Below are 18,201 nucleotides of genomic sequence, written 5' to 3'. Positions count from 1 at the left end.
TACACACATTTCCACATTCCTCATCATGATAAACCACAATGGTCCTTAAAAAGATTTAAACCCTCCAAGGTTGCAAGCTGATTGATTGTTATGTGTTTTGATGATTTATTTGTGCTGCTTTGATGGTCTGCAGAGGCTTGCTGTGCGCTTCATCACCACAAGAGGGCAGTGTTGACCAGCACTTACTAAATTGCTACTAACGCCAGGCGTAACTGACACACTTTTCCACTGCTCTATATTGCTGCAAATTTGAATTCAGTGTGCACTGCGTTATCTGCCCTTACACGTTCATGAGGTCACACTGGTATGGAAAACACTTTGCCCAAGCGGCAGTCCCTGAGAAACCAATTTCCCTTGGCCAGACTCACCTTTACCTCCGCTGAATTAGGCTCTGTAAGATTCCTGCTGCCAGACGACTCCCGATAAGCAAGAATTAGATTGCTGAGTCTAATACCACAGTGATTTCAGCACAGTTTTACCTGCTATTCCTCCAGCATATTTAGTGCATTTATAATTGGAGAGGAATGATTTTTGGTTAAAAGGTGTCAGGTGTTCCTGTTGTAGACTTGTTAAGAATAAAATGAACTCAAAAGGACAAGCAAGCTACAACTGAAAGAAATTGGGATTTTATTATGCCAAAAAATGATAATAGGAATTCCTTAGTGCTTAGTTCTCTCTGTAGAAATATTTTTTTCCTATTTAAAGGGTCAAGGTCAGTAAGTTTTTGTTTGCCAATTTTTTATTAAATTCAATTGCTGAATTACAAAATTGTTAGAAAAAAAAGCCAAAATACTAGATTTAGAGAGGATGCTACAAAGATTTGTGTTTTTCGTTTGATCAGAGGATCCTGAAAAACATTCATCACAGTTTTCACATTGACATAATTAGAAAAGTTTCTTGAGCATTGAATAAGCATATTAAAATGATTTCCAAAGCATTACATGACACTGAAGACCAGAGTAATGGCAGAAAATTCACCTTTTGAAATCACAGGAATAAATTACTTTTTAAATACACTCACTGGCCATTTATTAGGTACACCTTACATTGTAAAAAATGCAGGGTTCCACACAATTCATTCATGTTGTCCCAACAGAAATCGATTAAGTTAACTTATGTGGATTGAACATGAATTAAGTTGTCCCAATGAAATCTCAAGAATTGTGTTGATTCAACTTATCTTAAATAAGTAGTTTGAACAAGCAAAAAACAAAAAATATTTTGAGTGTGCTAGTATCGGCTTGGACTCCCCTTTGCCTTCAGAACTGCCTTAATACTTTGTGGCATAGATTCAACAAGTTGCTGGAAATACTGCTGTAGCCCATCTGTCTCAAGGTTAGACATGTTATGCATTCAGAGATGCTACAACCGAGGTATGCATAAGAGCGAGTGATTATTTAAGTTACTCTTGCCTTTCTTTTAGCTCAAACCAGTCTGCACATTCTCCTCTGAACTTGGCATCAACAAGGCATTTGCGCCCACAGAACTGCCACTCACTGGATATTTTCTCTTTTTCTTACCATTCTCTGTAAACCCTAGAGACTGTTGTGCTTGAAAATGTCAGTAGATCAGAAGTTTCTGAAATACTCAGACCAGCCCGTCTGGCACCATCAACCATGCCACGTTCAAGGTCAATTAAAGTACCTCTCTTTCCCATTCTGATGCTCAGTTTGAACTGTAGCAGATCGTCATGACCATGTCTACATGCCTCAATGCATTGAGTTGCTGCCAAGTGATTGGCTGATTAGAAATTTACATTAACGAGCAGTTGGACAGGTGTACCTAATAAAGTGGCAGGTGAGTGTATATTAAAATATAAAATAATCAGAATATTGATCATTTTAATTGTCTTTTTATTAAATGAACAGAGAAAATTTAAAAAATAAAAAATTAAAAACCTTTTCAATGGCAGTAAGCATGCTATGATCTTAAATTTTCATTTTGGTATGATAATTGCTGAATCTTAATCACAATATATAGTGAGTGTTACTTTATTAGATATAAAAAAGTGCCCATGATAACAATATTATGCATATTCATTACCAAAATAGTATTGTATGATTGAATACTGTCATTGTCTAAATGCCATTGTTTAGCTTGTTTCAATTCTTTCTGTTTATATTCTTTGAGAATTTTTTTTCACTAATTTAAATTCTTTTTAATGCACAATTTAAATTATTTCACCAAAACCTGCACACATGAAAGATTTCAGGAATACAGTAGGCAGTATGGTATAGATACTTTCTTTAAACACAGATCAGATTCAGACTGTCTGTGTCTGCATTTTGGTCACAGTCTCTGACTTTGTTTTGGAAATTTAGACATGCTTGACTCAAATTAGCATTAGCGAGGTTTACATTCTGTCATAATCTCATCTTTCTCTGTCTATCCCAGACGTCTTTCACTCAAAAATGATTCCATGCACTCAGTGACTATCATTTCTTTTGCATATGATTTTATGTTTGATTTTTGCTTTGCCCTCATCCCTTAGCTTCCCTCACTTTTAATGCTTACTCCTTCGACCCTTCCTCTCCTTCATGTTACCATGCTATTGCGCTCTCACCTGTGGCCTGTGTTGTTGCTGTGCTGATACCTGTAGCTCTCCCCTGATGTGCGGCGACTGAGAGACCGTTACACCAGGACCAAACAGGAGCTAGCCATGAGACTGGGGGGCAAACATCAGGTACACTCATTCACGTTTGGGGGCAGATTGGGAGTTATCACAGCTCAGAGTTATCACACGGGGCCATCACAGTCACCTGCGTTCAAGGTTACACCTTTTTGCTTTCTCTATTTTCCCTGCTCAAAAAGACCAGCGTGAATGCCCATGCTGGTCAGTTTTGCTAACCAACATTACCATGCTGTTCATCTGGAAAGATTAAATGTAGTACAGAAAGCATGGTGGCATACTGACATCCCAGCTTCCAAAGCACAGTGTATTCTTGTCTTCTTCAACAGGGTATGTTCTCTACGTTTGAGTTGTTCCGTCTCTATCTCTTTATTTAATCTAAATCTAGAGTTCTAAATCACAGTGTCTGTAGTGTTCATTGCTTCCTACAAACAGAGCAAAACATACCTAGAAGTTCAATGCACTTTATAGATCAGATTTTATTGATCAAACACAGAATGACACAAGTCATATAATTTTGTATAATCATTTATTATTTTATGTATTTTAATAATTGCAAGTCTAACTAAACCAGCAAGTTTTCTTGTTTGTTTGTTTGTTTGTTTGTATAAAAGAAGTTTAATAGATAGCCCAGCGTTGATATTTTGGCGAAAACAAGGCTAAATTTGGGGAGTCAATGAATATGTAAGAGAAAATAATCCAAAACTAGACTATATCAAATAGTAATAAATGACTACACGTGAAGTCTTTCTAATCTGTCTGTGATTACTAGTCAATTTTGGAATATTGTTAGACATCTAGATTTTCAATGATAGCCCAGTTTTAGGTTTATTTTAGCCAAAACATCTATAGTATGTTTGGACGTCTATTAGACATATTTTAAACACACAGAATTGTTTGGTGTGTGAGTGTGTTTTATATTTGTTTAATTTAGTTTTATTCCTGTAAATTGCAATGACATTTCATTAGATTTGTGTATTTTTGATCCACTTTAGTGAGGTATAAGAGACTAATAGAGAATTTTTTTTTTTGGAATCTATTAAAATTGAGTCGTAACCTGTTTTCCTATATCATTTCAACAGTTTGACCACAGCGGTAACCACTCTGGAGGTCAGCTGAATAAATCTAAGATTATAGTGTACAATTGAAGTCCAATTATTAGCCCCCCTGAATTATTAACCCCCTGTTTATTTTTTTCCCCATTTTCAAAACACATTTCTAAACATAATAGTTTTAATAACTAATTTCTAATAACTGATTTCTTTTATCTTTGCCATGATGACAATAAATAATATTTTACTAGATATTTTTCAAGACATTTCTATACAGCTTAAAGTGACATTTAATGGCTTAACTAGGTTAATTAGGTTACCTAGGCAGGTTAGGGTAATTAGGCAAGTGTCCTGCATAGTTTAGCTCCAACTTCCTTCAACACACTTGTCTGGAAGTTTTAGTATACCTAGAAAGAGCTTGATTAGCTGGTTTAGGTATATTCAATTGGGGTTAGAACTATGATATGCAGGACACCAGCCCTCCAGGACTGAGTTTGGGCACCCCTGCATTGAGCTGCGGTCACACTGGGCTTTTCCTCTCATAGACTTCATACGCACATGAATGCGTCAGACCGGAAATGCAAGGTCATGCGTCAAGTTTCGCATGTCGCTGCGGTGCAAAGTTCAAGCTTGGTGAACTCTGACCTGCGAAATCGCATCACTTGACTGCGTGAGACCAATCGAGGATCAAAACAGGACCTCTCTGGACAGAAATTTAAAACATGGAACAATCGCTCGCTTTTTAAAATGACTAATCATCTTGTTTAATCCCGTCCCTTTGCGCAACGGCGTACGACAGAATTTCGCACACACAAAGCCCAGTGTGACCATAGCTTTAGTCACTTGAGATAAAAGAACTCATTTCGGAGTGAAGGAGATCTTAAAGAACTAGTTCACCAAATTAAAAAAAAAAGTTTATTAATCAATTACTCTCATGCGATTTCAATTCCTTGAGACTTTTTGTTCACCTCGAAAAACAAATTAAGGTATTTTAAATAAAGTCTGAGAGCTCCCTCATCTTTCATTGACAGCAATGGTTATGAGACATTCAAAGTCAAAAGATGTTCAACTGTAATCATGTGAAGCTCCAAGAATGCTTTTGTGCACCAAAAAACTGTTAGATGACTTTGCTTTGCCTATGTCTTGTGGTCAATAAGACACTTGCATGTTGCACTGCTAACTCTATAGTGACAGTACCCCATGTTGACTAGTAAACACGCAACTTGACCTGTCTTAGAAGAGGCAGACAAGGATGAACAGCTGTTTTACACCATTTTTTGGGGGTGCACAAAAGTGTTCTTGGTGCTTTTGAATTATTACAATTCAATCACTGAAGTCACACACAATGTTTTGAAAATGTATTTGGTTCCTTTTGTAGACTTGAAATGTCTCAGGAATGTTGTGGCCTATGGAGAACTCATTGATTTAATCCAAAATATCTTCGTTTAAAACAAAAACGAAGGTCGAATTAGGTAATGATGACATGAGTAATAATAACAATAAAATTTTTTGGGTGAACTAACTAGGATTTCCAAAAGAAATACAGTATGTAATCTGAATGACCATGCTTCCCAACTTTCCTTTTGATTTCCTTGAAGATCCCTCTCTTTCTCATTTTTGAACATTGCCATAAACAAACCCTTCCAACCGCTTCCACTATAAAGCTGTCCATTTTGCTTCAGCTTCCTTAATCTCTCATTTGATAAGTATGAGGGTGGGTTATTATGGGAACACTTGTAAACAGTGTAAAATGCTCTAATGTGATTCATGCAAGACATTTCCACATGCTCCTTATAAATGACCTGCTTTTGCTGAGATGGGCCGCCCCCTTCTTTTTTTAAGTATAAAAATATCACAGCATTTTGAAGTTCCCTCACTGCTTTGGATCTTCTGGGATTGAAGCAAACCCCTTTGAGCGCACACCCAACAGCTGCCCTGTCGCATTGAACTGGTGTGTTACAAATGGCAGGCAAACCCAATCATGGCTGTTTACGCTCCAGGGCTTGAGATGGTCGACCTTTTACCATAAGGGTGCATCACGTCACTGGTTATGGAGGAACTCCAGCTGGGCTTCCTATGATTCTCTGTTCCCCTCTGGTCCCTGTGCAGGTCCATCAGCTGATGCGGGCGGCACGCAGCGGAACGAAAGATGGCCTGGAGAAGACCAAAATCGCTGTGATGAGGAGAGTTTCATTCCTACATAAAAAGGACCACTCAGGTAATCTAGGAATCATTTTGTATTTAGAATTTATCGTCTTTTAAGTACCCTTCCTGAATACTATTCCTTTGATAGAAAAAAAAATTCATATTCAGGAAAAAGGCAATTATACATTTTTTAAATGTTTTTTCCCCTTGGCATGATTGATTAGCTACACCTCTTTAGATATAGTAGATGGTCTTCCTGCCATAGACTGAGACATGAAAAAAAAAGGCAGAGTTTGATAACTCTCTTTCTTAAATCCGGCTTTCAGAAGGGAATTGGAGGTAGAGGTTGAAAACCATAAAAAAAAATTATAATTATACCTGCTTCTACTGTGTATGTGTGTATATGTGTATATGTGTGTATATATATATATATATATATATATATATATATATATATATATATATATATATATATATATATATATATATATATATATATATATATATATATATATATATATATATACATATATACATATATACATATATATATATATATATATATATATATATATATATATATATATATACATATATATATATATATAATATATACATATATACATATATACATATATACATATATATATATATATATATATATATATATATATATATATATATATATATATATATATATATATATATATATATATATATATATATATATACATATATATATATATATATATACATATACATATATATATATATACATATATACATATATATATATATATACATATATATATATATACATATATATATATATATACATATATATATATATATATATATATATATATATATATATATATACATATATACATATATACATATATATATATATACATATATATATATATACATATATATATATATATACATATATATATATACATATATATATATATATATATATACATATATATATATATATATATATATATATATATATATATATATATATATATATATATATATATATATATATATATATATATATATATATATATATATATATATATATATATATATACATATATATATATATATATATATATATATATATATATATATATATATATATATACATATATATATATATATATATATATATATATATATATACATATATATATATATATATACATATATATATATATATATACATATATATATATATATATATATATATATATATATATATATATATATATATATGTATATATATATATATATGTATATATATATATGCCACCTTCTTTCATTCATTCATTTTCTTGTCGGCTTAGTCCCTTTATTAATCCGGGGTCGCCACAGCGGGATGAACCGCCAACTTATTCAGCCCTTCCAGCCGCAACCCATCTCTGGGAAACATCCACACACACTCATGCCACTTCTTTGTTGACATCAACTATGGCTTCTATAGCTATTCTTAACCTTGCCCCTTTGACTGCTAGTGTGCTATGAGGGAATAGTGTGCAAAAAGAATGCCTCACTCCTACTCAATATTCCCTTTCAGGTGGAATTACATCAACATAATGAAATAACTCTCAGAAACTTCCAGTGCATGTGGATTTTAACACTAGGACTACAGAGGCTGTAATTTTGAAATTAATTTTTAAAATTACAAAACACAATAGAGCTATGAGTATTTCTACCTTTAATTACCATAGCAGTCAAAACGACCCCATGCATTGTAGGGTGCACTTATACTATGCTATCTGAACCGTGCTTAGGCACATTTCCCGCTTCGTTTGACAAGTGTGATTGTTCCGAATCGGACCCAGGTGCAGTTCAGTTGGCCAGCCCTGGCCAGATTGGAAGAGGAGTGCCAGAACCTGAGCCCAAAACTGAAGACCCGACGCCACTTTTAAGTGACTGTTTCATATGGATTTATTAATCATTCGTTCTTTTCAATCAACGCAAACTGTTATAGTTTATTAAAGACACAAAGCACTCGCTGCACCTTCAGCAAACCTCCTAATAACTGCAGCACAAGGACTATTATGGTAATTTATATGGATCTGTTCAGCAAAATATTTGACTGCATGTCACTGCATCCCAAACTACTAAAACGATATAACTAAAGCAATGTCCACTGTGCTGAGCGAAAGCCCTTCTCTTCCTGTTAAACTGAACAGTCGCATCATCAATGACATAAGCGTGCTCTGGCTTGAAAGGTAAAATGGTGTGAGTGCAGCGTTTTGGCTCCTTTCAAGGCTACTGTACCTATTGTGAGTACACCCTCAGTCTCTTCTACTTTTCCCGGTGACTTTATGTATGTGTGCCTTTGTTGCCCAGCAACTTCTTGCTAACAAAAACAGCTTTCTGTTGGCAAAAACCTAAGTTTACTTCAGATAAGCCTTTCAAATAAGCAGATTTGGAATTCTGGTAGTTCCAGTGTTAAGGAACCCTCTGGAGTAGTGTTGTCAGGATACTGGAATTTCGGTATCAATAGGTACTGAAATTTAAAAAAATGTCCATTTCCCATTTTCATTTTCCAACATTTAAGTGCTGTTGAGCACATTCTTAAACACAGCTGATTTGCCATTGTGTTTACAAACAGAAATTATTGGCTGTAAAAGTCATCAGTTCACCGCTGTTCACTGCTGTTCACCGAGTGCAAACACAGATACAGGGACACTGGAGCATTTTAAAGCCCAGAAGATCAGTCGATTCATCAGCAGATCGCTTGTATGTAAGCGCATAGATAGACAAGCTGATCAGTGGTGTTTAAGAATGTGGTTAAATGTTAGGGGAAAATTAGTGTTTTTAAAATTGCAGTACCGATTGGTAACAAAATACAGTATTGTGACAACAAAATTCAGATACAAATTTTTAAAACCATGTAAACAGTAGACCAATCATTACCTGACCAATCAGAGTGAAGCAGGCTTGTGAAGAGGAGGTGTTTATTCAATCTTTAAATAGTTTGAGACTTGAGGTGATTTGAAATGTACGGTATATTATGAGAAACAAATGTGTTTTTGATGTACAGTATTTAAAACGCATACAAAACTGGCAAGCTTAAAAATAGCATAAAAGGGTAATTAAATATAAGACATTGTGAGATGAGCTAAGAGGGGTATCTGATGCTCAGGAAAATTGGCTGGGATTGGTTGTCATAATGTCCTTCTGCACAATAGGGAATGATTACCATTTGGAAATAGAAACTGGGACGATGCTTTATGAAATTGCAATTTTAACGAAGCACCACACTGTGTATAGTGCTAAACAGTTGATTTGGAGGTTCTGTTATTTCTTTTAAAATTTTAAGAGCCTGAAAAAAGCATTTGAAGATTTTAAGCCTTTGGCAAGAGCTACAAAATTGCATGTCGGATGTTTTTCCTTTGTAGTCGTGTGGAGTGAAAGATGTTTGGATGTGACTTAGTTCCACCTGTTCTGTACTGAATGTACTTTTTTTCCCTGTTTGTAATAAGATAGCAGAAGACTATGTATTCTTATCTTTGCAGGGAGACATAATATGTTTTGAACGTGTTTTTGTGTATCCTGTGTTCAGATGACACTGAGGAGGATACAGGGTATCTGGATGTGATGGTATCTGAAGCAAAACACCCACCTGCACAACTGGGACCAATGCCAGATGGACTAAGCAGCCAGCAGGTGTGTATATATGTATTTATTGATATGAAAGTGTATTTTAGCTTGTTTGTGTATGTAATCCAAGCCAAAATATACACATTTAAGGGACCCACCATTAAGGTAGTAAAATTGGCATAAAGATAATATATTTCAATCCCTAACAAGCGCTTGAAATATAGGCTTCTCTGAAACTGTGAATATTTCACTTTAGTTTTATTCAGGCTAGATTACTGTTTTATTTAACAACTAACACAATCTCATGCCAATTTGTGTTCTAGACCTGTTTGGAAGTGCATCACCTCAATTGTTATTCGCTATTCTTGTTTTTAGATAAATGACCAACAAAAGATACATTAAAATTAAGATAACAATTATAGCAAACACTTGTGCTTTGGGAAATAATGCTCATCGTAGACGTCACGGGATGACTAATCGGAAAGGTAAGTGCAGTCTGACACATTTGTTACCCACGACAAGTCAAGATTTTAGCAAGAAAAAAATCGCGCAATCTGACATAGAGACTTTCGTAACGACAAAAAAAAAAAAAAGCAAAACAAAAGACATTAACAAAACAACAAAACTGGCCAAATGAATAATTTTCTTCTCAAAAATAATTTTGTTAAATATATACCAACTCTTCATTTCAAAATAGAGCCCATCTTTCTCTGAACACACAAACTCTCTGACTGGAACATCTGACTGGAAATCTGACTCGAAATTATTCTGTCAAAGAATAACATTTGTTTTCGCTTCGCAAAGTACAAGCAGTCAATCAAACTACACCAGGTTTCAAAATACTGGCTATCGTTTACCTTACAAAAACTGCAGAGACTTTCAGTTTTACAGGTATTTACTGTTTTGACACTAAATTTCTTGATTGGGAATTGTATGTCTACATGTACAGTAATATTCACATTCAAAAGCATTCCAGTAAAAATCATATACATTTTTTTCCTTTACTATTTACTACAGGAGGTACAGTAGAAACACTGTATGATAGAACGGAAAAAGTTTTACAGTAATTCTTACAGTGAACAAAATATCCACAAAACACACAAGAGCATTTTGAACATATACACAGCAGCAAAAAGCCCAGATTAAAAGGGGGATCTAAAAAAAAGCACAAAATTACTGTTATAATCTCTGCGATCTTCAGGGTCAGGCCACATGTTTTCATCAAAATCACCCCTCAGTCCTTTTACTGTGTACAGTAAGTGTACATATAATAGAAAAAATAACCCCTGCCACTGAGTCTAAACAAGACTTGAATCAGCTATGGTTAGCCCAATTTACCCAACATAAATTAGCTGTGTTTCAATTCAATTGTTTGTTTATTATCAGTTGAGATATATTTTGATATTTTTTTTGAACTGATATCATTGCAGAAGCAGAGGTTTTTATACCGTATCTAAGGTTTGGAATATTGTTTTTGCTATTGTGGGATGTTGTGTGTTAACATTCATAAATACAACAAAAACATAAGCATTGTGGAAATGTTCACTGACTGCATATTGGATGAAAAAAAAAAAAAAATGTGTGAATGGCATGGCCACAAAAGACTGATGCTGTGTTAATTGTGTTTAGAGTTTTGAAAATGTGTCAGCTGGTTGGACAAAAGCTTGTTAGTGACTGCAAAAAACAAAATGATGACATTTTCATTTTCAAATTCATACAAAGGTATATCTATTACAATTAAATAAATGTTGTATAATAAACTTGAGGCTATATTATATTTGTTCAATTGTATAGATTTAACTATATAGATAGATAAGGTAGACACTGTTTTAGTAAAAAATAATGCATTAAAGTTAGCAAAATATGACAGTAAACGCATTTATGACGTCACAAAGGCTTATTTTACAAAAAACAGAAGTGCTACATGTACTTTTTTTATGAATGTCATTCATCTCGTCCACAGATTGTTAGACGCCATATTTTGAGCTCCATTGTGCAAAGTGAGAGAAGTTACCTGGACTCTCTTAAAAGGATCCTGCAGGTAAAATAGATAATTTAATGTTCTGTTTCCATTGCATCTACCTGTATCACTGCAGATTTATTGGTGAAACTGAAAAACAAACAAACAAAAAACCTTTGATGAGGTTCAACTGCAGTAATTTGTCAGTGTCTTTTTTGTTCTTTAGTATACTAAGGTCAAACTGGAATTTAATGCTTTGATACTTCAGATGCTTTTATATGTATAAAACGTTGTTTTGTTTTTGAGATGAATTATTATTAAAGTGACAATTAGTGTTTTTCAAAATGTTTGTTCTATGTACATTAAAAAGTTAGTCAAAATGTCACTGTTAATTTGTATAAATTGTTTTTGAAAGGGACAGCATGTGCTATAGGTGAATTGGATAAACAAAATTGGACATAGTTTATGAATGCGAGTGTGTATGGATATTTCCCAGTACTAGGTTGCGGCTAAGAGGGCATCCGCTGCGTAAAACGTAATGTGTAAAACACATCCTGGAATAGTTGGCGGTTCATTCCTCTGTTGGCGACCCCTTGATAAACAAGGGACTAAACCAAAGGAAAATGAATGAATGGACATTTTTGAAAGGGCTATAAATAATAGCTCCTCTTTAAGCCTTTAAAATGTGTTGTTACCAATTTTTCTGGTTAAATTGTGTTTCTGAGATCACTCAAAGTAAATTTAGAGTTTTTTATTTTAATGATAAGTACAAATCCAGCTTTTAAAGCCTCAAAAGAAAAGATAACGCTATAAATTGTCTTTAATATGAATTTGCGTACACATTTGCCATCTTTAAATAGAAGCACGCGGGACTGATGGGTTTCATAGTGGGGAGTTTCATTACACATAATTCTGAACTCAGCTAGTGGTTGGAGAGAAAAGCGTTTGTTATCACACTCCTTTGAAGGCACAGGCACCGTCTAAAATTGAATCACAGATCAATGACAGCTTTACGCTCTATGAAATCTAGTCACTCAGGATCTATCTCCAAGCTTTGTTGTCAAATCAAAGCTCTGTCGGGTGTACTTTACAATCCCAGCTCTCTTTATAGCATGCTAGACATGGTCTAGGGTGGTTAGATCACGTAAAATGGCCCCAAAGCAGGGGGAATGGGTGGTGGTGTAATTAAGTTTAGCAGTGCTGTTGCGGGTAGACGGATCTTTAGTAAAAGAAATAGTCTCATTGCCTCATCTTTTGTCTTATTTTCTCTTTGTCGATAATTCATTAGCGCTGGAGACTGCAGGCTAGGAAAGAAAGCAGCCATGAAAAATCTGTTGTGTCCCCAGTCTAACTAGCAAAATGTCTTTGCTTTTAAAGATTAGGTCTTATTGGTTATCTATGGGCATCACTTCTTGTTTTGCAATTTAAGGGAATCAAGCCTAAACAAACATTTAGCTGAGCCTAATGTGAGTTTGAGAATGTTGCAATACAGTCAAACCCTATATCAGAAGGAAAATTAGCATTAACAAGTCAAGATAATTGAGAATTATAAGGGCTTACACACATGAGGAACTTTTTCACAGTTGCTATTTGTGGATATACTTGTTTTTTGGTGTTTGCGCTCCAGGATTTTACCTCTAGCAATGCCATTTGGGGGAACTAAATTAGATCCTCCTTCAGAAAAGGGTCTAAATCTTGATTAAATCTTCTTTGTTTACTCTCAGAAATAAAGGTACAGGAGCTGTCACTTGGGTAGTACCTTTTTAAAAGATGCATATTTGTACCCAAAGAATCCACATTGGTACCTCAAAGGGGCATATTAGTACTCTAATGTACCTAAAACGTACCTATGAGGTACCATTATGAACCCTTTGGGTACAAATTTGTACCTTTTGAAAAGGTATTGCCTCAGTGACAGCTTCTGTACCTTTATTTCTGAGAGTGTTGAGTGATATGCCGTACTCCACGGTGTATACCTTGCACATAGCCAATGCAATTATAAGCACTTACACTTCTGAGTTCTATCTGTACTGCTCTGGCAATAACACGTATGAAACACTATTGGCAGTGGGGTTTCTGTATTGCACTGTTTGCACTGCATCGCTTGTTAACCATTTCCTCCACCAGCTTTGCCACATGGTTATTTGCTTCACCCACACTTGTGACTATTACCAAGCAAGAATCACAGATCTTAAACTCTGTGTTATTACAATCTGTAGTTACATTTTTTGAGAAAAGTGCATCAGGGTCCACTTCAGGTACAGTATATGATTTTACAAAGGCTATGCAGTACCTAAAGTACCACTTTACATGATGCAGAAGTATAATCAGCCTTAATCCAGTATAATATGAGCTACATGTCTATACTTTTCTATTATCAGAAGGTGATAGTGATTCTAGTGGACAATAATCCTCCACAACTGAGTACAAACACCCATCTTTAAACATTCTAGTCGGCTCCCAAAAGACAAAATCAAGCATCAACATGCACGTGCATTTTTTTTCCTCATGCAGAAACCATTTCAATCAGATGTATGCCACGATAAAAGAATTAACTTACAATTCATGCTGACTTTCAGTGTGAGAAAATTTGTACAGATTTGACTTTCCTGTTTTCTTCCCCTTTTATTTACGTAAATATTTTTGGTGTTTCAGATTCCACAGACAAAGACAGGAGATTTCAGGAGAGTTCTTTTGAATCGTAATTTTTTGTATTATACTTAATAAAGTGAAACAGACTGAATAAATCCAACATCCTGTAGCTTGAAACAAAGAAGAGCTCATGCAGCGTAAATTTTTTTTTTTTACTAAATCATAAAAGTAAACCTGAAAATGGCTTCAAATAAGTAGGGGAATCAAGATATCTATGCATACATCTCCATGTGTTCAAATACCAGCAGTACTGTATTTCAAATATGTATTCATATATGCAAATTGGACATTTTGATTCTTGCATTCAAATGAATGAAATGGATAATGCGTAGTGAGACTTGATTTTTGTTCACCTTGCTGTTAAGATTAATTCACCACATTTTTAATCTCTTTCTCGTCAAGGTTAGGGGAGTCAAAGCTGTAAATGAATTATTCCTCATGTATAAATATAAAGATTTCTGGATAATGTCATAAATAAGAAATGTCTTCCTTTCTCACGGTCCTTAAGGAATACCAGCGACCGCTGATGGAGGCTGAGCCTCGGATCCTCAGTGTCAGGAAAATCCGGCCCATTTTTTTCCGTCTACGAGAGATCACGCAGTGTCATTCCATGTTCCAGATAGCCCTGGCATCTCGGGTGGCCGAATGGGACTCTTGTGAAAAGATTGGGGACCTGTTTGTAGCTTCAGTGAGTATGAAAATGCCTGAAAATGACTGGCCTCGAAACTGCACTACAGAAAACTGAGTATTGTGTTATTTTGCTTCTCAACTATCAAGCTGTTTCAGGTACTAACAGTTCTCTGCTCCAGTTTGCTTTAAAAGCTTTGCCAATTACAATGAGTGAGGATAGCTGTCTCCTACCAATGTAACAATGTTGGCACCATTGGGGCTGCAGGCCGTCTAATGGACTAATGAATGAGGTTTCTATTTTGACCCTCCTCACAGGCAGCATCCATAAGCAGTTCTCATTATTCTTCTGTTAAAAGAGTGCATTTGGCCTCTTTGACCTGCTTTTATTGCATAGCACTAGTGGTCTTTATAAAGTCCCTGGAGGACAAAGAACTACCCTAGACAGACTGCTGTGCATTGAAAAGCAGAAAATAGACCCACAAACTGCACGACACGCATCATATTGCATCGCTTTGCACAATTTTTCTGTTGTCAAGTGCATATGTACACACTGCGGGTCGAAATTGCTAAGGTTGAACTAGCAGCAACTGAAAGCATGATTTAATTGCATTTAGTTGCTTTAGAAAACAGGTAATCACAAAACCTAGTATCTATCCAGAACCACATACTATACAATGTATACATAGCTGTTTGTGAATGTAAAGGTCTGCAAATTTCAAAGATCAAAGTGCTCGATAAAGTTGGAGTCTTTCAAAAATTAAATAAATAAATAATCTGAACTGCCTGAAATGAAGTTCAGATCAGAATTTCCAGTCTTGCTTCCTACACAAATCTATTTAGGTTTGTTACAAAGTTGTATAATGCCAGCATATGGCCTTCATTGACTTCCAGTGTACAACATCTACATAGACCCCTCGAACACTGTAGTTGTAGCTGAGACCTGAAAGAGTTTTGTTTGTGTTATCAACAAATTAAGGTGGTACTGTTTTTCTGTGGTCACAAAAAAAACCCAAATTCATTTAGGATGAGAACTCTTGCTAGACTTATATATGGTCAATACTATAGTAATTGTTTGTATTACTGTTTATTACAAGTGCTGATGAAGCCTCTGGAGCTAAAATTCACATATGGTAATGGTTTCAACAGATTAGGCCATCTGACCAATCAGAACAGAGTAGGTTTGTGGGGATTTACTGTAGAGACAGCAGATACCCTATTATTGTTTTCTTTGGAAAGACATAACCCCTTTATATGAGCCCCCCTTACAAGAATAACTCCAATAAACTGAAGTAAACTTTCAGTACAAATGCAGTATATAGAAGTATAACTAAGAAGTAAAATTAAGTACAATTGCAATATTGCAATACAATGAAGTATAAACACAGTTCTTTTGGGAACTTTTGAAATGGAATAATGCAGCATTGGAGTAAAATTTCGTCGATAGTTTCTAATCTTTTTTTGCAAGGTGTTGCAACTGTTTCGTGAATTTGCCCTGTGAGTTTGTTGATAATAACATCTTTACCTGTGTGTATCATTTCCTGCTGTACTCAGCGGCCCCAGAGGGGAGGTAGAGTTTGACAGGGGTTAATATCTATTTGTGGCTCGTTAATGTCCTCTCCAAGTCCTGCAAGCACTGCTGCTGTCAGCAGGTCTGTTCAGCTTCAATCAAAGCAGAGCGAATGGATGGCTGCCATTTTGCCTGCTCTAAAACACCCGGCAGTAATGGACTGTCAAAGATGTTTAGGTCCCTGGGATGGCAAACAGTGGTGCTGCGCTGCATAAATACCCCACTAAAATTACTGTTTACTTCCATCCCTTTGCCCTGTAATCACCTTTATAGTGGCCTGCCCACCACGACAGCAAAATTCAAGAGCATGCTCAGCTCTGAAGGAGAAAGCATGCATGTTGAGAGATGCTTAAGCAAAGTGGAAAATGAACATAAAAGCTGATGGAATTGTTTTTCTAAGTAATTTTCTCTCTCGATTTCCCCATAGTTTTCCAAGTCTATGGTGCTGGACGTTTATAGTGATTACGTCAATAACTTCACCAATGCCATGGCCCTCATTAAGAAAGCCTGCATGTCTAAACCAGCCTTTCTGGAGTTCCTCAAGGTAAGAGCTGATGTTTGCTGCCAGTAGCCTATTCAAGAAGCAAAAATCTGCTCACTATCTTTTAGACATTGGGAAGCTTTGTCTTTTTCCTTGGACACGAGTCTGTGCAAGTAAATGCAAGTTCTTCAAACAAAACGAGAAAAACACACACACAAACACCGAATGTAAAGAAAATCATCAATATATAGAATGAAAAAATGTAGAAAGAGTTTTTGCTCATTAATTTTAGAAATAAGTACAAAGAAACTGCATGTAGGGTGTCACACTGGTGCAGTGGGTAGCATGATCGTCTCACAGCAAAAAGGTCACTGGAAACTTAGTGTTTATTAAACGGTGGTGTGATAAATGCTATTACATGCAATAGTAGCCATTTGTACTTCTAGTGTAACTCTAGCCTTTCTGACTGAGGAGAGTCATAAATTATGTGAGTTAAGGTAAAAAATGTTTCATCTGTTGAACACAAAATAAGATATTTTGAAGCTGTAAAACTTGTAAAAACAAATACTATGGAAGTCAATGGTTCTGGGTTTTCAGCTTTCTTCAAAATATCTTCATTTAACAGAAGAAAGAAACTCATAAAGATTTGACACTTGTAAAGGGATAGGCAAGTTTATTTATGTAGCACATTTCATACACAGTGGTAATTCAAAGTGCGTTACATAAATAGGAATAAAAGTATAAGAAAATAAAAAATAATAATAAAATTGATTAAACATGGAACAGATTAAAATGTGTTAAAACAAATTATAAAGGAAATGAAAAAAAGTAAGTAAATGATGACAGAGTTTTCATTTTTGGGTGAACTACTTCCTTTAAACTTTGTGTACTGCTGGGATGTCATATCATTACAGACCGTTTTCTGGGTTTTTAGGGGTAAACAATGAAAGGCAGTGGGGTCCATATTTGATTAATTAATTCTATAGTAAAAAGTTAAAATTAAACAAAAGTGTATTTTGTCTAACTGCAGTGGCAGATTTTTTTCCAAGCATAAACATTTTGTAAATAAGCATGAAATGTTTTCCTATTAAATGCAATTATAAACATCCAATGCTGTGTAACGTCTTAAGTAATTGTGTCAAGTGTTCTTTTTATGTTCTATAATAATATTACCTCAAATATTATATAATAATATTATACCTGTTATAATATTTTATCTCAAAATATAATATTTTATCTCAAAAATACAAAGACTAATTAAAAGCAGACGAACTCATTAAAGCATGAATTGCTTAAAACAAGTATTTATTTGGATAATTTCAGGGAAGCCACGTATACTTTCTAAGTGTTGCTCTTTTTAATTCAAAATATTTTACCTGTTAATATATGAGACTCGGGCTATCTGTTCTATTAAATTCAATAAAGCACAAAGATGTGTACAAGGCAACAAATTTAGAGACT

General features: G+C 34.9%; 1 protein-coding gene across 1 annotated transcript in view; it reads left to right on the top strand.

The window, feature by feature from the left end:
• Positions 1–18,201, top strand: part of arhgef10la (Rho guanine nucleotide exchange factor (GEF) 10-like a) — a 248,459-nt gene that overhangs the window by 28,822 nt on the left and 201,436 nt on the right. Inside the window, exons 8-13 of the mRNA XM_056467799.1 lie at positions 2,600–2,683; positions 5,791–5,899; positions 9,413–9,516; positions 11,414–11,491; positions 14,571–14,750; positions 16,687–16,803. Of these exons, the coding sequence (XP_056323774.1) occupies positions 2,600–2,683; positions 5,791–5,899; positions 9,413–9,516; positions 11,414–11,491; positions 14,571–14,750; positions 16,687–16,803 (672 nt within the window). The remainder of the gene's footprint in view (positions 1–2,599; positions 2,684–5,790; positions 5,900–9,412; positions 9,517–11,413; positions 11,492–14,570; positions 14,751–16,686; positions 16,804–18,201) is intronic.

Source organism: Danio aesculapii, chromosome 11 (assembly GCF_903798145.1).
Source record: "Danio aesculapii chromosome 11, fDanAes4.1, whole genome shotgun sequence".
NCBI classification, from domain to species: Eukaryota; Metazoa; Chordata; class Actinopteri; order Cypriniformes; family Danionidae; genus Danio; species Danio aesculapii.
The sequence above is the reverse complement of the archived record's forward strand: the minus strand, read 5'-3'. Positions and strand labels throughout refer to the sequence as shown.